The sequence below is a fragment of the Ambystoma mexicanum genome, chromosome 5q (assembly GCF_040938575.1).
Source record: "Ambystoma mexicanum isolate Mex_15411 chromosome 5q, UKY_AmexF1_1, whole genome shotgun sequence".
In the NCBI taxonomy this organism is placed as follows: domain Eukaryota; kingdom Metazoa; phylum Chordata; class Amphibia; order Caudata; family Ambystomatidae; genus Ambystoma; species Ambystoma mexicanum.
Window position 1 is genome coordinate 1,253,196,781 of NC_090933.1, and position 18,498 is coordinate 1,253,215,278.

Consider the following 18,498-nt stretch of genomic DNA (forward strand, 5'->3'; position numbering starts at 1 on the left):
GATTATCTAGCTATCATAGTTGCAAACAAACAGAGCGTGTCATTGAAACCTCAGCCACTTACGAGGGAGTTTACACCAAATGGTTTAATCAGAGGGCAGGGATTTACGCAGACTGGCCTTGAGAAAAGAAAGTCTGGCCATAATCTGGATACTTGTGGGGGAACTATAGTGGGCAAGCCTTCAGAAGAGAAGAGAAGAGAATTAGGCACAGTCTTATTCAGGTGCTGAAGCAGCTCTAGCGCAGATATTTATAGTGCATACTAACAACTCCTCTCGCTTTCCATATTCCACATATGTTTGCAGGGGGCTTCATACCAGACACATTCTTTGTGTACACAGGAATAGCTGTAGAGATCCTGCAATAGAATTAAGGCCGCCCCTTTGGCAAGAAGCATCCAACAGCTGCATGCGAATATGAGACCTAATTACTAAAAACCTATTCCTCTCTTCTTGGTTCTCAAGAAGAAGTTGTGACCATTGTATTGTGTGGGTTTAAATGTGAGCTTTTCTTAGACCCTTTAAACTTACCATACAACTGTGAGGCAAGCCATCTGGGTGATGGTCTGAATGGCGTGGCTGAGGCTATACAATATCAGGGTTTTACTGTAGTAGGAATGCACATAATGATGGAGTTGGATAGATCCGATCAAACTCTCAATCCAAAGGAGATTTGGTGGCAGTAACACAGAGTGAGATTTGCAGGTGGTGGCAAACAAATAATTCTATAAAGTAGGTCTTTGGAAATGAAGAAGTGGTGAGAGCCTGAGTAGCCATTGAAGGAAGCTGTCTACCACTCTCGCCAGGCCCACAGCCATATCATAACTCCCCTACATTGGCTCTACCACGAGTGTATGATCCTCTCAGAACCAAGTCTTTGTCTTCTGCGGCTACATATGCCACCACTGCTCCTAAATTGATGCAGACTCCGTGCCCCATCCGCCATCTACAGGCCGAGGCACCTCCTGCTGTGTAACATGCCATCTCACGAGTTCTGCTGCGCCCTGTACTTGGCATCTCCTACACATCCCTCACCTCCATCCCAGCTCCCTGCAGGCAATCAGTACTTAGTCAACTGTGAACAACTATCCTGCCACGTTGTAGGTCACCAGCCTTTTTCCAGGCAGCTTGATCTATTAAAATCAAGGGAATGCATAGGGATGGAGATGTGAATGTAAATTTACCCACCGTCGCAGGGGGTTCACAATTTCATCTCGTAGGATATTTTGAATTGGAACATCAGCTGGGTTTGCAGGCATGAACAGCATGGAATCCAGAACAGATGTGCAGGAGAAGAGGCTGAAGAGAAAGGATTACAAAAAACTAAAGATCAATCCCATTATGAATACAACAATAAAATAAACAAAAATATGCTGTATGAAGAACTGCAGAGATACAATAAGCTTAGGAAACTGGATGTTTGAAATCCAGAGCAATGTTTAGAAGAAACAATGTGTAAGGACACACATCACATTATGAAAAGACATCTACTTTGCAACAATGGGCCAAAGAAAATACACTTTTCATATGAAATAAAGCAGTGCAGATCCTGAGGTCCTGAAAGCATTTGTACAAAAATAACAGAATAGCAAGTTTCTCTTTGCCATCTTGTAAATTGTTTAGATTAAGTAGCAGGATTTCTTATTTGCATTGTCGACTTAGAAATCAGACTGTACACTTTTTTTAAATGTTTTTTTTTTTTTACCAATGCCAGGGCAAAACGAATTGCAAACAATGAATTCAGAACCCCAACAGACTTACAGTGAAGCTACATTCTAGCATACATGAAAGGTGGAAGAGGCACCTGGGAAATCTGTAAAATGAAATATATACTACTTGTCCCCTTAGCGTTCCATGTGCTAATAACTATAGTTGCGTCAATAAGCCTAAAATGAATCCTATGGTATTACAATGATAGATTAGGAAATGCAATAAAGATTATAAAGGGTAAGACTGCTGAGGCGACTACCGCTAATAATCATAATGATACCAGGTTTTTATACAGCGTTTCATGTCAGATTCCTCCTGCTTGTAATCGCTGTAATATTAGCTGCTATTATGACATATTCTGAATTAAGTCAATGGTTTATTGTCTGGACTATGAAGGACATTTTTTTTTCTTCAATACAACTAAATCCCCTAAGGAACTTTCGGCGACATTCTTTTCTGTTGAGGTGTTTTGCGTTTAAGAAGGCCGTTTCGCAAAAGAAGTTAGTAGTCGAGATCATCCAATATAGAAAGCCAACTAAGGAACGAGCTGGGCATTACCACATAACCAAGAGGGCCTCCGACAGGGTATTATAAAAAGCAAGTGTTGCAATTTAACATTGAGAGAGGCTCACATCTTTCCTATTTGGATACATAGCCCACCCTCAGCTCTCAAAAGCATGTCAGAATCCTAATCAAGCTGACGGGAGGGTCACTGGACAGGTGTTCATACTAAAGCAAGATTCTCTAAGGTGGTTGAGGGGACATTTCTTGGTAGTTATGGACCGGTAGTGGAGTTAGAGGGTCCAAAAACATAGGGCTTTCTTTTCTGCCCTAGCAAATGACTGTAGTGCCCTCCTCTTAACAGAAAATTGCTGTGCTGAATCAGACACTTTAAACTGGGAGTTTGAGTGACAAACATGCAAAAAAGGTGCCTTTTTGGCTTGTTATTCAGTGGCATAGCAATTGAATTTTGTTTGTTTGAATACTTGTAGAATAAGGTCTTCTTTATGAGTTGGTCAGATTTGTTTTTTTAAAAATGCTACAGGGGGGTGTGGATAGGAGCCCCGTTGGTGAGGGTGGCGCCCTGAGTGTCTCCGTCGGGGAGAGGGCAGAAATCTGCATTATAACACGCTCCTGGCCAGCTTTGCCCCATGAGGCAGCTGGAGAGGGCCGGCTAAGGTGGTGAGGAGCTACTAGTGCGTTTTTGGGAGTTCCGGCACGCCCAAGCTCAAGGGATTGGCGCTGAGGTGTATTGCGGCCATGCAGATTCCATGGTGGCAACGCCCATTGGGCTCAGTGAGGGGTTACTCGCATAGCAGAGGTCAGCAAGCTCTGGCGGCAGTGGTGAAGAAGTGTCCACCGGCTTTGACGTACGCGTCTGCCACCCTGGGGAGCATGGTCTGGCTCTGGGACCGGCGCCACTGTGACGGGAACCATTGGTGGCCTTCTGCAAGGAGGTGTGGGAGTCGTCGGCGGCCTCTCCAGGGCCAGTGCTGTGTGGTGAGAGCACCAGCAGGGGGCCAGAGTAAGGAGCCCGGCCATCCAGCAGCCCTACGTTCATAGCCGTGGTGTTGCGGTATCCAGGTGGCCCTGCCTGACTTTAAAAGGAGCAAGCAAGTAGCAGAGATGTCCCGCTTCTTTGATTCAGGAGGCAGAACGAAGGAGACCAGCAGAGCTTGGTTGTTGTGTTCAGGCGGGACCAGATGTCTTTGCGGACTGTGCCTGGATTGCAGTGGGCCTTGGAGTGGGGTTCCTGAAGGGGGAGACCAATGAGTGTTGTTGGAAGGAGACTAGTGTCCAAAGGCTAAGGAAGCAGTCACCAGGCAGGCAGGAGGCCTGGGGAGACGCTGTGGAGGACCTCCAGGAATGGAGGTCCATTGAGCAGTGGATGTAGAGGCGGCTGACAAGGTTTTGCACACATACCTTATAGAAGCTTATCTTTTTGGATGCTGTTCACCCACCTTGAGACACGGGCGCGCACCATATTGCAGCCGGTGGTCAACAACAAGCATGGCAAAGTTGTGGCGGCTCAGTTTCATGCTGCAGACCCGCTCCCAGCCCTTCTTACTCAGATGTCTACTAAGTCAGACTTGCAGGAATTGTTAGCGGAGATCAGGAAGGAGATTCACGAAAGCACAGAGTTGTCCCATAAAATAATTGCACTTGATAAGAGGGTGTCCAACAGGGAACACAGTGTCAGAGGTGGAAGATACTCTCTGTGAGCAATCGTATGAGGTAGGCGAATGTTCAAATAGAAGCGCTGGAAGCCTGGTGCGAAGCCTTGGTGGATAAACAGGAGGATAGTGAAAATCGTTCCCGAAGGAACAACATTCGCATATGTGGCATCTCTTTGGCAGTGCAAGATAATGACCTCCCAGACTTTATGACAAGCCTTTTTAGATCCATTCTGGGCTTTCCTAATAATTCGACCATTGAATTAATAGGATGCATCGAGCCAGGCCCTGGAACACGTCGCCCCAGGACAGACCCCCAGATGTGTTGTCCCGGGTACACTTTTTTACTACGAACGAGCGCATAATGGCCACAGCTAGATCCTCTCCTACGATCGCCTTCCGCAATATATCTCTTTTCTTGTACCAGGACTTGGCTTCCTCTACTTTGGTGAAACGTAAAGCACAGAGATCACTGACTGAATGGCAGAGAGGCAAAGAAGTGAACTACAGATGGGAGTTTCCCACAGCACTCCATTGCTCATCCCAGGGGAGACGGTGGGTTGTGCGGAAGCTGGTGGAAGGGGAGTGCTTGCTGAGAGGAGGTGAAAGGGGGAAGGGAGGAGGGGCTGAATTTGGCCCCAAGCCAGGGTGGATCCAAAAAATGGATGAAAGTGGGAAGGGCAAGGAAGGTTAAGGGTCTGTCCCAGAAGACATGAGGGACCGGGTCGGCACTAGTAGAAGGGTCGCCCTGCTTCTTTTTTCTTCTTTGATGGGTTGAATACTGCTGGGCCTGTGGTATATACTAAATGGAGATGTTGGGTGATTGCAGGTGCAAGTAATGGCAAGTGGACACGGGGTGGGTAGTCCACGAGGTGGAGGTAAGGATCCCTCCAAGTCAGAACTAACTTGAGTCCAAGGGGTGGACAGAAGAAATGTAATTGGGTTTATTGGTGGTAGTTTGGAGAGAGGTAGGGGGGTTTGGGGCAGTTAAGTTATAACATGTTACTGTGGGAGAGTGTGTGTGCATATTTATAAGAGGTGGGGCGGTGGCGCGTGGGGATCTCTCAGGGAATCAAGTTATGCTGACCAGGTGTCACGATGGGGAGTGAGCTGGATCCGGGAGCGGAGGATCAGATCCTGCTGGGTACGTGGAATGTTCAGGGGCTGAATTCCCCAGTGAAGAGGAAGTCGGTTCTCAGGAAATTGGGGGAAATGTCTCTGTCCATTGTATTTCTGCAAGAAACCCACTTGCTCCAACGGAATATAAAGAGGTTGCAAGCAAGGGCTCACCCAAGACTGTTCTTTTCTACAGGGAGGAAAAACAGGGTTTCACAATATTTGTGGGGGAGCGGGTACCATTGACCAGAGTCAAGATCGTGGGGACACTCAGGTGAGATACGTTTGGGTAAAGGGCTTCTTGTGGGAGCGCATGTTCACTCTAATATCTTTATATACTCCGAATACATGGCAGGACCGTTTCCTGGAGTGTCTATTCCCTAAAATAATATTTTTTGGGCGGAGGGCCAAATAGTGATGGCGGGGTGGGGGGAGATTTCAATCTGCTGCCTAACTCCTTGATGGATAAGACCTTGCTGGCATCTAGACTTGAATTTAAGAGTGCAATCTCTTTTGCTGTGTTGCTGGTGGAAGTGTGGAGATTGTTTCATGGGGAGCTAAGGATTTCTCATTTTACTTGCATGTTCACAGGGGCTTCTCAAGACTGGATCTCTTGCTGATCCCCAACACCCTATACCACTGTGTGAGGTGTGTAGAAAAAGGTACCCGGACACTCTCCGATAATGCAGTGGTGTCGCTCACTCTAGCGACTGAGGCGAGGCTGTCGCCACCTCGCCCCCCGTGGTAGCTGTATGACCCGGTCTTGCAGGACTAGCTGTTATGTAGGGAGATAGACAAGGTTATTGCTAATTATTTTCAGGAAATTCGGGTCCTTCAGCAGGAATCATATGGGATGCACTGAAGGCGGTGGTGAGGGGGAAACTAATTAGTAATGCGGGAGCCTATATTAGGGAGCGACAGCTGGTCCATAGATGTCTAGAGGCGGAGGTGAAAGCGGCGGAACAGAAACATAAAGGGGGGGGGGGGTCACAATAGATGAGAAGAGTGCGCAAAAACTGGAACAACACATAGGAGATAGAACGGCGCAGGCGTTGCTAAAAACGAAACACTACTATGTTAATAGCAATATGACTAATCGCCTCCTGGTATCTAAGCTTAAGAAAGCCCAATCGTCCTCTGCTTGAGACCACTGTTCCGATAGCCATTGCTGTACTGTACGCAATTTGAGTCTGCCGTGTGGTACGACGAAGATGCAAGATTCCAACTTGCAGAACAGGCGAATGACCTTTCGGACTGTTATCTAGTGGTCTGTTATGTAACTGAGTATCTGACTCAGTAGATTTTGTACCCTTCGCTGGAAGGGACGACTAGAGCCAACTGTGCATTTATTATAGCAAATAGAAACTGTTTTTCATGGCTTGGGACTAGACTGGATCTGTTCTTGTTGATTGAAAACCCTGTGCAATAGATCACCTATGCATTGTACATACTGGTGACAATTTTGCTGGCTCGGCCCCGTTATTCACCAGTCGTCCAGATAAGGGTACAATGGAATGTCTTCATTGCAGGGTCTGCCGCCACCACTGCTTGTACTTTTGTGAATACCAGAGAGGTGCTGGTGCAATTTGAAAACGGAATACTTTAAACTGTACATGTACTGTGGCAAACCGGAAAAGAAAATGCCTATCTAGACCTACACCTCTATAAGGGAAGTTCCCTACCTAGAAATTAAAATTAATGAAGCTTGTCAAAAGAAAAACAGTCCTTGGATCAAATCCTATTATGCTAACTGACCCTACCACTTTAGAAAGAAGGAGGCCGGAGCAATGGCCTCTGTATTTGGCTTCTCCCTGGCCCAACACCTGGATCTCTTCTCCAAGAAGCACGTTCATCAATTCCTTGCAGTACAGTCCTCAACCTCTCTGCAGGTCCTGTATGTTATGGCTCTCATTCTTTATAAATATACTTCATACGATTTCCTTTTCCTCAGGAAATACAAGGTTTTAAAGAAAGGTTCATCAATCCTCTGGATCTCGTTCCATAAGAAGGTTTTAAACAAAAGTTCGTCAAATTCTGAATTTCTTTCCAGATGAGGGTTTTAACAAATCTAGTTCTCACAAGGTTTTTTCATCATTCGATTGCTTTCCCAAAGTCCTCTTGTATATATTATCTAGCAGGGTCTTGGTTTGATGCTTGCCCACATGAACTGCTTCTACGACCTTTGATTTTAAAATCTTTCGGTTTCTCAGGGCTCACCAGCCCTTGTGGCTTTCCCAGTCTTGGATATTCTAATCTCTCATTTCCTTGTTATTACCCAAATTGGTCGTTTACAATTGTTCGAAAGAACAATTGACCGAATTTAAAGGGTCACAATTGACCTTTTCACAATTGACCAAATATATATATATATATATATATATATATATATAGGATACAGTACTCACCCTAATCGTATTTCTGATGCTTGTATCTGCTTAGATTCACATGCTGTGCATAGGCCGACATCTAGTGGAAGCTGCGGAGTATTACAGTTTGTTTTTCGAAACTCGAAAATGGGCGTCGACACAGGGCGTGCCAGTAATACTATCCCTAGTGTGACGTCCACTGTACCCAAGATCCCTCACGCGTCTAGGATCCTCAGATTGTATTTTTTCTGACATGAGGTTGCATGAGGAGTAGTGTGAGTACAGATAATCCAAGCAGATAGACAGAAAGGTAAGACTACAAGCAATCATGCGCCTTCTCTCAGAGGGGAGGAAGGGTGGGTCGCATGTGAATCTAAGCAGATACAAACATCAGAAATACGATTACGGTGAGTAATGTATCCCTTCTGAGGCTTGTGGAATCTGCTTAGATCACATGCTGTGCATAGATTAGCTAGCAGTACCTGAAGAAGGAGGTGGGATGTGAGAAGGGTCATGAGCAAATAAGTGTCTTAGAACCGCTTGTCCCACTTGTGTATCTGCCTTGGAATGGGTGTCAATGCAGTAATGCTGAGTAAAGGTGTGAATAGAGCTCCAAGTAGCTGCTTTGCAAATGGTGTCAAGGGGTACATTTGCAATGAAAGCCAGAGTGGCCCCAATGCCTCTAGTAGAGTGGGCTCTTGGCGTGAAAGGCAGAGTTCTTTCAGAGAGTGAGTAACACAGCTGGATACAGTTAATAATCCACTTCGAGATGGCGCCTTTAGAGACGCGATCCCCCTCTCTGCCTGTAGCTACGGAGACAAACAGTTGATCTGCTTTTCTTAGCGGTCTGGTTTTATTTACATAGTAGAGGACCGCCCTACGCACATCTAGGGTGTGTAGTTTCACCTAAGCCGAGCTTTGCGGGTCCTGGAAGAAAGCCGGAAGCTCGATGGACTGGTTTACATGGAAGGTAGATATAAATTTAGGTGAGAACCTAGGGTGTGTGCGTAAAACCAGTTTGTCTTTATGGACAGTAAAGAAGGGATCCTGCACCGACAGAGCCTGAATTTCACTGACCCTTCTTATAGAAGTAATAGCTACTAAGAAGGCCGTTTTATAAGTCAGGTGTTTGAGACTGCTTTTATGCATGGGTTCGAAAGGGGGGCCCATGAGCTTGGCTAGCACCACATTAAGGTCCCACCCTGGTGGTGGGTTTGAAATAGGAGGGTGAAATCTCTTTACTCCTTCCATGAAGGCTTCAACTACTGGTACTTTCCACCACGAAACCTTGCTATGGGAAGTGGTGTAAGCCGACAGGGCTGCCAGGTGTACTTTCAGTGAGTTAAAAACCAATCCTGGATCTAGCAGGTGGAGCATGTATGTAACAATAGTGGAAGGAGTGCAATCAACCGGATTGATTGATCTACTCTGGCACCAGATAACAAACCTCTTCCACTTGTCAAAGTAACAGTGCCTTGTGTTTGGTTTCCTAGATTCCTTTAAGATGTCCATACACCTCTGTGGTAAATTGAGATGTCCAAACTCTATGACCTCAGGAGCCATGCTGCCAGGTTCATTGAGTTGGGTTGCTGGTGCACTGTTTGACCTTGGTGCTGGGACAGTAGGTTGTACCAGGCTGGAAGTTTGCTGGGTTCGCACACTGCCATCCTGCCTAGGTGTGGGAACCACGGTTGCCTTGCCCACATGGGAGCAACTAGGACGAGCGTCATTGACTCTCTGTTCATCTTGTTCACCCCTTTCCTTATGAGAGGAGTTGGTGGAAAAGCGTACGCAAACATCCCTGACCAGTTCATCCACAGGGCGTTCCCCTGGGAGTCTGGTTGGGGGAACCTGGATGCAAATCCTGGGCATGGTTTGTTTTCGCTTGTGGCGAATAAGTCTATAGTGGGGAAACCCCACTGAGAGAAGATATTTTCTACGACCTCTCTGTGTAGAACCCATTCGTGTTCCTCTGGGAGGGAGTCTCTACTCAGAGCATCCGCTAGGGAATTGAGCTCCCCTGGAACATGTTGTGATGACAGGAAGATGTTCCGTCTGAGTGCCCATATCCAGATTTTCTGGGCAAGCTTGGACAGATTTGGCGAGCGAGTCCCTCCTTGCTTGTTCAGGTAGAACATGGCTGTTGTGCTGTCCGTCCGGATTTGCACTGACAGGTTTAGTGGGTGGGGCTCAAACGCCTGAAGCGCTCTGAATAATGCCAGAAGCTCTAGCAGGTTGATGTGGTTCTTGGCCACTGAGTGAGACCAGAGACCCTGAGCTGTGTGGTGGAGATGGTGAGCTCCCCACCCCGTCAGGCATGCATCTGTAGTGACTATTGCCTGTACTTCGGGATCGTAAAAGGGTTTCCCCTTTGCGAGATTCTCTCTTGTCCACCAGTGAAGGCTTTGTACTAGTGTTGGCGAAACGACCACTAGATCGTCCCACTGACCACTTGCCTGAGACCACTGTTTCGCCAACCATTCCTGCATGGGACGCATGCGCAGGCGCGCGTGGGGGACCAGGTAAATACATGACGCCATCATGCCCAGTAAACGCATTGCTTTGCGTACCGTTATTTGTTGACCGGACTGATAATGCGGAATTTGCAGTAGTATATTCCGAATTCTTTCTTCTGAAGGAAAGGTCAACCCCTCTTGGGTATCTAGGATTGCTCCTAGGAATTGTTTTGAGGTGCTTGGCACTAGGCTTGACTTTTTCTCGTTGATTGAGAAGCCTAACTCGTGGAGGAGGTCGAGAGTCCTTTCAATGTTTGTCCTGCAAATTCCTGGGGTTTCCCCCGTTATGAGCCAGTCGTCCAGATAAGGGTACACTGGGATTGTCTCCCTGCGTAGGTGTGCAGCCGCCACCGCCAGTACCTTGGTGAATACCCTTGGTGCTGAAGCTATCCCGAAGGGCAGTACCTTGAATTGGTAGTGTCGACTGTCCACCTTGAAGCGCAAATACTTTCTGTGCGCTGGGAACATGGAAATATGAAAATAAGCATCTTTCATATCCAAGGTTGCCATGTAATCCACCTTTTTTAGGAGGGGGATTACCTCTTGTAGCGTTGTCATACGAAATTTTTGGGGCTTGACATACTTGTTGGCAGGCCGTAAGTCCAATACTGGGCGCATTGTCAAATCTTTCTTTGGCACAAGGAAGTAAGTTGAATAAATACCCTTGTTTACCTGGTGTCCCGGGACGAGTTCTATCGCGTCCTTTTCTAGCAGAATGGCGATCTCCTCGAGGAGAATCTTCTGATGTTCTAAAGAATGTACTCTTTGTCGTGGAGGATGGTTCCGGGGACGCTGTAGTAGTTCTATACAATATCCTGTGGATACTGTTGACAGCACCCATCTGTCTGATGTGATCCGTTCCCAAGCCTGGGTGAAGTTGGAAATGCGTCCCCCTACTGGGGTTGCGTGAGAAGGGACCTTGAACTGAGCGTCACTGCTTTGGTGGAGGCGTGCCGCCTCCCTTGTTGGGGCTGCCTCTGCCCTTACCACGACCTCTCCTATTACCCCTGCCGTAACCCTGGGGAGACTGTTGGTTGTTGTTCCACTGTGTACCCTGCCCCTGGGAATAGGTAGATCCTCTCTGGGAATTCTGGCCGCGTGGGCGACGAAAATTACTATTCCCTCTCTGGTTAGGGGGTTTATTGGTTAACTGGCCAAGGGACTTGAGTGTTTCATATTCGTCCTTGGCATTATTCAGTGCGTCTTCGACCGCCTTACCAAACAACAGATCGGTTTCCACCGGTTTGTCCAATAATGATGCCTGGGTTTCTGCCTTAAAACCAGACTGCCGTAAACACGCATGTCTCTTGATAACAGTGCCTTCCGCTATCAATCTGCCTGCGTTGTCCGCGGCGTCGAAGGTTGCTTTCAAAATGCAACCAGACACGGCTCTACCCTCTGCGGAAATCCGAGCTAACTGGCCCTTTAAAGGTTCAGGAGCAGAGGCTATGAGTGCCGTGACTTCTTCCCACTGATGGCAGTTGTAGCTGGCCAACAGGGTGGTGGAGTTTGCAATCGTTGCTTGATAGGCGGACGTTGAGGCTACTTTCCTGCCGAAACCATATAGTTTTTTGCTCTCCTTGTCTGGAGGCGCTTCGGACGATGACAAGGGTGTTCCAGCCCTCTTACGAGTGTTGGTGACAACTAGGGAGTCTGGCTTCAGATGTCCTCTTATATAGAGAGGGTCAGACTGGGCCGCCCTGAAAAGCTTTTCAACTCTGGGATTGACTGCTCTGGTGAGGTTCGGGTTCACCAGCGACGGATCTATTCTCCGCTGAATGGAGTTAAGGATAGGGATGGTCTGGGCAACAGGCCTCCTTTCTCCCGCTAACTGTTCTGCGAAGTCCCTTTCCTCCTGGACACCGTGGGTGTCAATGTGGAAATGTTCTGCTGCGCGTGCGTGCGAGAACCTCGTTTAGGAGGGGTTGGTTATCGAACGGGGAGTCGGTAACCGGGGCTTCGTTCTCTACCGGGGAATCTACTCTGTATGTTTCCTGGTCCTCCTCTTCTTCTTCCTGATCCTCATCATCCCCATAGTAGCCCGTCCCGGTTTGCTCTTCTACCATACCAAATTCTTGGTCCTCACCAAAGGAAGCCTCTCCTTGATACAGTGAGTATGGTCTTGCGTATGGTTGTACCTCGAAGGGTTCTGACCTCATCGGAGTTTCAAACCGGGGCTTTTTACTCAGGGGGATAGGATCAGTAGAGCCTGAGGGTGTCGCCCCTTGTGGATCATACGAGAGGAAATGTTCTGGATTTTTATCATAAAAATCAGCCAAAGAAGACATTCTTGACATGACCCTATCTATGTCTTCACTGGACCATTTTTTGGAACTTGGAATGACTCTCTCAGCAAGTCTATGTAGCTTTGCTGGTCTTAGACATATCAGCAGACCTGGTTTTGTATGTTTGTTTAGGGGGAGTGGTGTGTTTCACAGGTGTGGGAGAGTACAAAGGTTGTTTCTTCTGCTGTTTTCCCCCCTCCCCGTGCGTGGAAAAATGTTTTCCCTGTCCTTTAGTGGCTCCAGAGGTTTTCGACGCCTGGCGTTGAGAATCGGGGGTGGTGTCCCTGTCCTTCGATCGTGGGGCCTTGCTGGCTTTAACTGCGGGCTCCGACTTCTGGAGCGCGGCCTGGGGGTGGAGTCGTCTTCGTCTTCCGACGATCGAACTTCTGTTAGCCTAGGGAGCGAGGCACTCTTGGCAAGAGCGGATGATTTCCTGGAGTCATGCGGCGATCTTGATCGAGAGCGCCCAGAGGACACCGAATCGGACCGTTCTGTTTGTGCCTCTTTCCGAGAACTCGACGTCGAGTCTCGGTTGGACTTAGTGTGTTTAGTGTGTGTAGTATGTGAAGCGCTTGTGTCGCCGGGGGTCTTCCCCATAGCCGCCCTGCCGGACGACCTTCCGAGGTCGGGGACCTGCGCTCGGCTGTCTTTCGACACTGTAATGCCCTCGCCGTCCGAAAGTACAGCGTCGCTGCCGTCGCTGAAGGCGCCCTCCGCTGCCATGGCCGCCTGCCTGGCGTGGTGGGCCCAACGCTTCGTCGAACGGTCCTTAAGTGTCTTAGGTTTAAACCTACTACACACTCTGCAGTTCGCTTCGGGGTGGTCCCTCGGCAAGCAGAGATTGCACATGGCGTGCCTGTCGACCCAAGGGTATTTGCGATTGCACTTGGGGCAGAATTGAAAAGGGGTACCCTCCATACGCACCTTGAGGCAGCGGGCTGTTAAGTGTAGGAAATGTATAAGGTGTACCTATATACCAAGAGTGTAGAGTATGTACCACCCCCCACTCTCCCTACTTGCAGGGCCGAGGCCAGAGGCCTTCCAAGGCCCAGGCCGAGGCCAGCGGCCTTCCGAGGCCCAAATCCGTCGTGCTGCAGCCGACGGTCGATTTCTTCTCCAGCCGGCGTCGAGTGTCGAAGTTCGATGTTGGGGTGGGGAAGGATGTCAATAGATTATTATTTAAAATTTTTAGCAAAAGTATGGCTAAGGCCAGGGGACTCCGCAAAATGCTTCCGACCAGTATATATATGGGTTTTGGGGGGTTTGGCGTTGGGTGGGGGTTTGTGGGGGGTTTCCCCCCACATATATGGTACAATTGACCTTCACAATTCGGTCAATTGTGAAAAGGTCAATTGTCATTCGAGCAGTTGTAAAACGATCAATCCGTATACAACCCATTTCCTTAAGGCTCGCCAAAGTCCTCTGGGTCTCTGATAGCCTTGTTTTATCTCTGTTCAGGTGTATCGGGCTCCCATAACCCTCGTGGTGTTTCCAGCCTTGGATATCGCAGTTTCAATTTCATAGGGCTCTCCAAAGCACTCTGTCCCTCTGGTAGACTTACTTTGGGCCTCATTACAAGTTTGGTGGTAGCGTTGCCGGTAAAACCGGCAGGCTGCCGCCAAACTAGCACATTTTTCCGGCGCTTGGCAATGGGGAAATAAAGTGCTATTACAGCCCTGGCGGACCCTGTATTTCCTCATTGCCAGGCGCCAGAATTTTTTACTCCCCCATTCTCATTTGAGTCCCATAGGACTCAATGGGAATGGGGAAGACGATAGCACCAGCACCATTTTGAATGGTGCCGGTACTACCGTCAGTGGCTGCTCGCAGGTGCCGGAACGCCCATGTGCAGAACTCGTAGTTTTCCGGTCCGGTAACAACGGTACCGGCAAGCTTACCGGTACCGTTGTCACCAGACCGGCAAACTTGTGAGGCCCTTGTGGCTTTCCCGGCCTTGGATTTTCAAATCTCTCGGTTTCAAAGTTCTGATGGCTCTCTGAAGCCCTCTCGATCTCTGGAGGCCTTGCTTTATTTCTGTTTGGGATTACATTGTTCCTAAAACCAGTGTGGCTTCTCCAGCTTTATGTGTCAATGTCTTTCGATTTCCCAGGGCTCCCCAAAGTAGTCCAATACTGTTGCTTTATCTCTATTCAGGTTTTGCTGGCTTCCAAAACCCTTGTGGGCTCTCCCAGTCTCGATTCTCACTGTTCGCCCCTCTTCACTGCGTTACCTTTTCAAGAGCGTTCGCTTCTCTTCCGCTGCTCAGCTCGGCAGCTAATGCACTTCTCGTGCTGAGCTTGGGATTTGCTTTCTCTGCTTCGATCTGGTCTCGGCATCAGTTACCAGGCCCCAGGCCCACCAACGCTTCAGTGTGGTCGTGCCACCAGGTAAGACTTGCTTTACCATCCCTGACTCCTTCTTGACCCAGGCCGCGCTGCCGGTCAGGACTCCAGCCTTCCAGAATCTTGCAAGCATCTTGTTCTCTCTCCATGCTACCGCTTGCTCCTCGGTCTAGTGTGGCTCTGACATTCCAGGACGTTTTCCCGTCAGAGACTCACCTCTGCGTAGGATTGCCTCTTCTCAATCAAAGTTCCTCTTGGTTTTATGTAAATCATCCGAAACAGAGAGGGGGTGTCTTTACCCTTTGACTGTGGAGTTTAGGTGAGATCCAGCATTACCCGAAGCCAAAGAGATTGAACAAATGTTACTATTCGGTCAAGCTAAAACAGAAGTATACAAAACAGAAGTAACAACAGTCTTTCCAATTCACATGTAGGTAGATAATATACGCTGGATCGGGAGTTCCTTATCAGAATGGGAGTCCTTGTCCCCAAGAGGGGAGTCACTGCAAGTGAAGTCCCACTTGCCCAGACCCATAGGGAAGGTCATGCTGAGCTGGCTCACCTCGCTAGCCCCAAAGGGGGTGGCTCCCCTCTGGGGAGAAGGGACAAAATGCCCGCCCGTCCATCCCATTGAGAAATAATTTTGAATGTTTGACAGATATTGAAAATATTGACAGACTATTGTAAGTGGTCAGAAATGCGAGACGGACACATAGGTATAGTTTTCTCACGAGTAGCCATTGTATTTAATTAAAAGGGTGAGACAAATACCTATCTTTCCTTAGCCTAACAAGGATTTTCCGACCCAACAAACTATGGCTAAAGGAAAATTAACAAATGTCCAAATGTTTCTGGCCCTCATACTAATATATACAACAAAATCAGATGGGAATTATTTGGCTGTTTAAACGTCACAAACATATATATTCAAATACAAAAGTTATAAAGAGGAATCCTTGTGACCAGGGCTCAGTGGCCTCCCCCTGGATCATGTCAAGATTTTTCAAACCAAAATTTAATTTCAGAAAAGTTCTTTTCACTAGCCAAGTTCCACCCAAGGTTGAATACAAAGTTCCTCTCATTCAATATGTCCTTCACTTGGCAAAGTGACTACCTCATGTACAAAGGGGTTGTCACACTTTTATTTGTATGAGACCAGCAAGACAAAAAAAAACAGTAACCATAACCATTATTGCTTGACATGGTAGCACAGAAAAACGGACATTGAATAATGTGTAATTGCAAAGCGCTGTGGAGGTACGTCAAGCGCAGTCACAGCAGTGTCCGACATTATAACCCATCCCATAAACATCCCTACCCGCCACCCCCCTCCTCCTCCCATTTGTCCCAGACCTTCATACACTTTGCAGAGCAGAACACAACCTGGCATTGTACACCCGTCTTTCCAAGGCCATGCACATGTCCATTTCGGCTAACCAGCCAGCCAGCCAGCCAGCCAGCCAGCCATCCATCCATCCATCCATCCATCCATCCATCCATCCATCCAGGGGTGATTGGGAGATCCCCACAGCGAGATGATTACTCTCAATCAGTCCAAAGGCAACCACCAGGAACATCAGCAATTCCACCCATTCCTCAGGTTCTATGGGGTCTACATCTCTTTCCCATCTGTACTTGAGGCTGGACAGTTCCTGAGCTCCGAAAGCCGATATTACTTGATACAGCATTGATTTGACCTTTGACTCCATTCATGCTGCAAGTAGGTTAGCCTCCAACGGGAAGCACTGCAGCATCTCACTCAGAACCGGTAATTGAGCTCTAACCGCATGCAACAGCTGTATGTATCTGAAGCTTCCACCCTCGCCCAGGGCAAATGTTTCCCGCAAAGACTCAACGTCTCTCCCAATGCCTGAAGTGACCCATCTGGAGGAGCTCAGGGACAAGTGCATTAGCCCATAGGGGTTGACTTAGAGTCGGCCTCCCACTCCAACCAACATTCATGTGTGCCTCGTACCATAACCACTGCACGCTCTGCAACATGAGTGGGACCGCCCCGCCTAGCATACAAGACCTGTACTGACCGCAATCAGCCCCGTTCTGACTCAATGTGGGGTAACCCCCGGGTCCCCTTGTAACCTGTCATTCACAACACTAAAGTGCGCTGCCCAGTAGTATCGCTGCAAACTAGGCAGGCCTATCCCCCTCCCAAACTGACCACTGGAGAATTTTAAAGGGCAATACGAGCTTGCTTACCGCCCCCTTCCACCCACAAAAGTTCCCTAAGAACCCGATCTATACCCTTAAATACCCTACTGGATAGTGGGGGACGGAGCGTTGTGCAGTACATAGAGAAACCTGGGCAGGGACATTTTAAAATGGGCTGCTATGCCCATCAGACTTAGTGAAAGGGACTGCCAGTGCGTGACATCCACCTTCAATTTTTCAATTCTCGGGAGTAAATTTAGGTCTATAAACTTTGAGAGATGTTCCCTCAGTTTACTACCTAGATTCCGAAAAACCCGTCTGAGATAACCACACCCCAGGCAGTCCTGTGGGAGCACAGCATTCCCACCTTGGATGGAGAATAAACAGACTTCTGCCAATTAACCTTAAGCCCACTGACGCGCTGATAATCGCGTAGTATCCTTGCCCATATAAATCAGTAAGTCATCCGCGTAGGTCATCCGCATATAAACACCCACTCCGTGATCAGCCTGAGCTTTACTGCCAACGGTTCTACTGCTAGGGCAAAGAGCAAAGGGGGGGGGGGCATCCCAGCCACATTCCCCGTTCCAGGGGAAAAGTGCTTGAGCACACCCCATTAACACGCGCATTAGCTACCAGCCATTTATACAGTAAATGCACCCAACTCAGGACGTTCTCCTCAAAGACCATTCTTTCAATAGTCCCACACAGCAAGTCCCAAAGCATGGAATCAAAGGCTTTTTAAAAATCTACCGACAGTAGCACCAGTGGACCAGGGATAGTGGAAGCTTCACCCAGGGCCAGCTGCACCCTACGCAAGTTCATGCGGGAAGACTGATGGCATAAACCCACAGTGGTACATGTGACCAGGCAGCTTATTACTCTCTGTGGACTATTTTCTAGGACCCTAACCAGGATTTTCGCTTCCCCATTTATTAGGCCATAATATTATGCCATATTAGTTATGTCAGAAGATTCACAGATCCACCTCCAGCAGACTAGTAAGGGCAGTTTATGCTATCCGACTAAAAATGCCTAAGACTAAAAGGTCCAGAGCAGCAGGCTCCAGCTTCCTGTCAGTGGCAGCTAAACATTGGAACGCCCTACTGCCGGAACTGAGAGCAACGTCCTACTGGCCTTTCTGTATGGGCCCTCAAAAACGTGGCTATTTGCCTAAGCGGGACTGCTATCTCCCAACCCACAACTATGAACACCAATTACACAATCTTTTATCAGTGTAACCGGTTGCAACAGCGCCCTGATGCCCTTGGGCACTTGACAAATGTAAAAAATGTATAAATAATTAAATGATATTGGCCTATAAGAGGTATAATATTGCTGTAGCTTACCTGGTTTGGGGAGAATCACTATGCATGCTTTCCTCAATATACCATCCCTTTTAATCTGCAGAAACAGCCCATGGAGCGGACAACTGTGACGGGGCACTGTATAGAGACTCATAATAGCCTCATAACAGCCCGCAAACGCCTGTGCTATGTCAGTGTCTCTCATCAGAGCCTCTCCATCACTATGCAGGGCTTGCATATACCTGCATTTCCCTGCGCTCTAGCCATGCAAGCATCTTACCCACCTTGTCCTCAGCTTCATGATTTTTGCTTTGTCTACGCCAGTGTGCCTGTTTCGCGTTGTCCAGCGCTACATTTTGGAGTACACCATGAGCAATACGCAGCTTAAGCTGCGCCTTAGGGGAGTCAGCAGTGACAAGGGCCGCTTCTGCTATTTCTGAGGCCTTTTCCCGTTTCGGCCTCCATTACAGCTAGTATGGGTTGCTTCTGTCGTGCTGTGACGAGTGAGATCGCCTTCCT

The 18,498-nt window shown here is 48.2% G+C and overlaps 1 protein-coding gene across 3 annotated transcripts in view; it reads right to left on the reverse strand.

Annotated features, from left to right (window-relative positions):
- Nucleotides 1–18,498, reverse strand: part of LOC138497986 (ubiquitin carboxyl-terminal hydrolase CYLD-like) — a 1,189,455-nt gene that overhangs the window by 472,590 nt on the left and 698,367 nt on the right. For all 3 annotated transcript variants that reach the window (XM_069621757.1, XM_069621758.1, XM_069621759.1), the window contains exon 8: nucleotides 1,186–1,296. In XM_069621757.1, coding sequence (XP_069477858.1) covers nucleotides 1,186–1,296 — 111 coding nt within the window. The remainder of the gene's footprint in view (nucleotides 1–1,185; nucleotides 1,297–18,498) is intronic.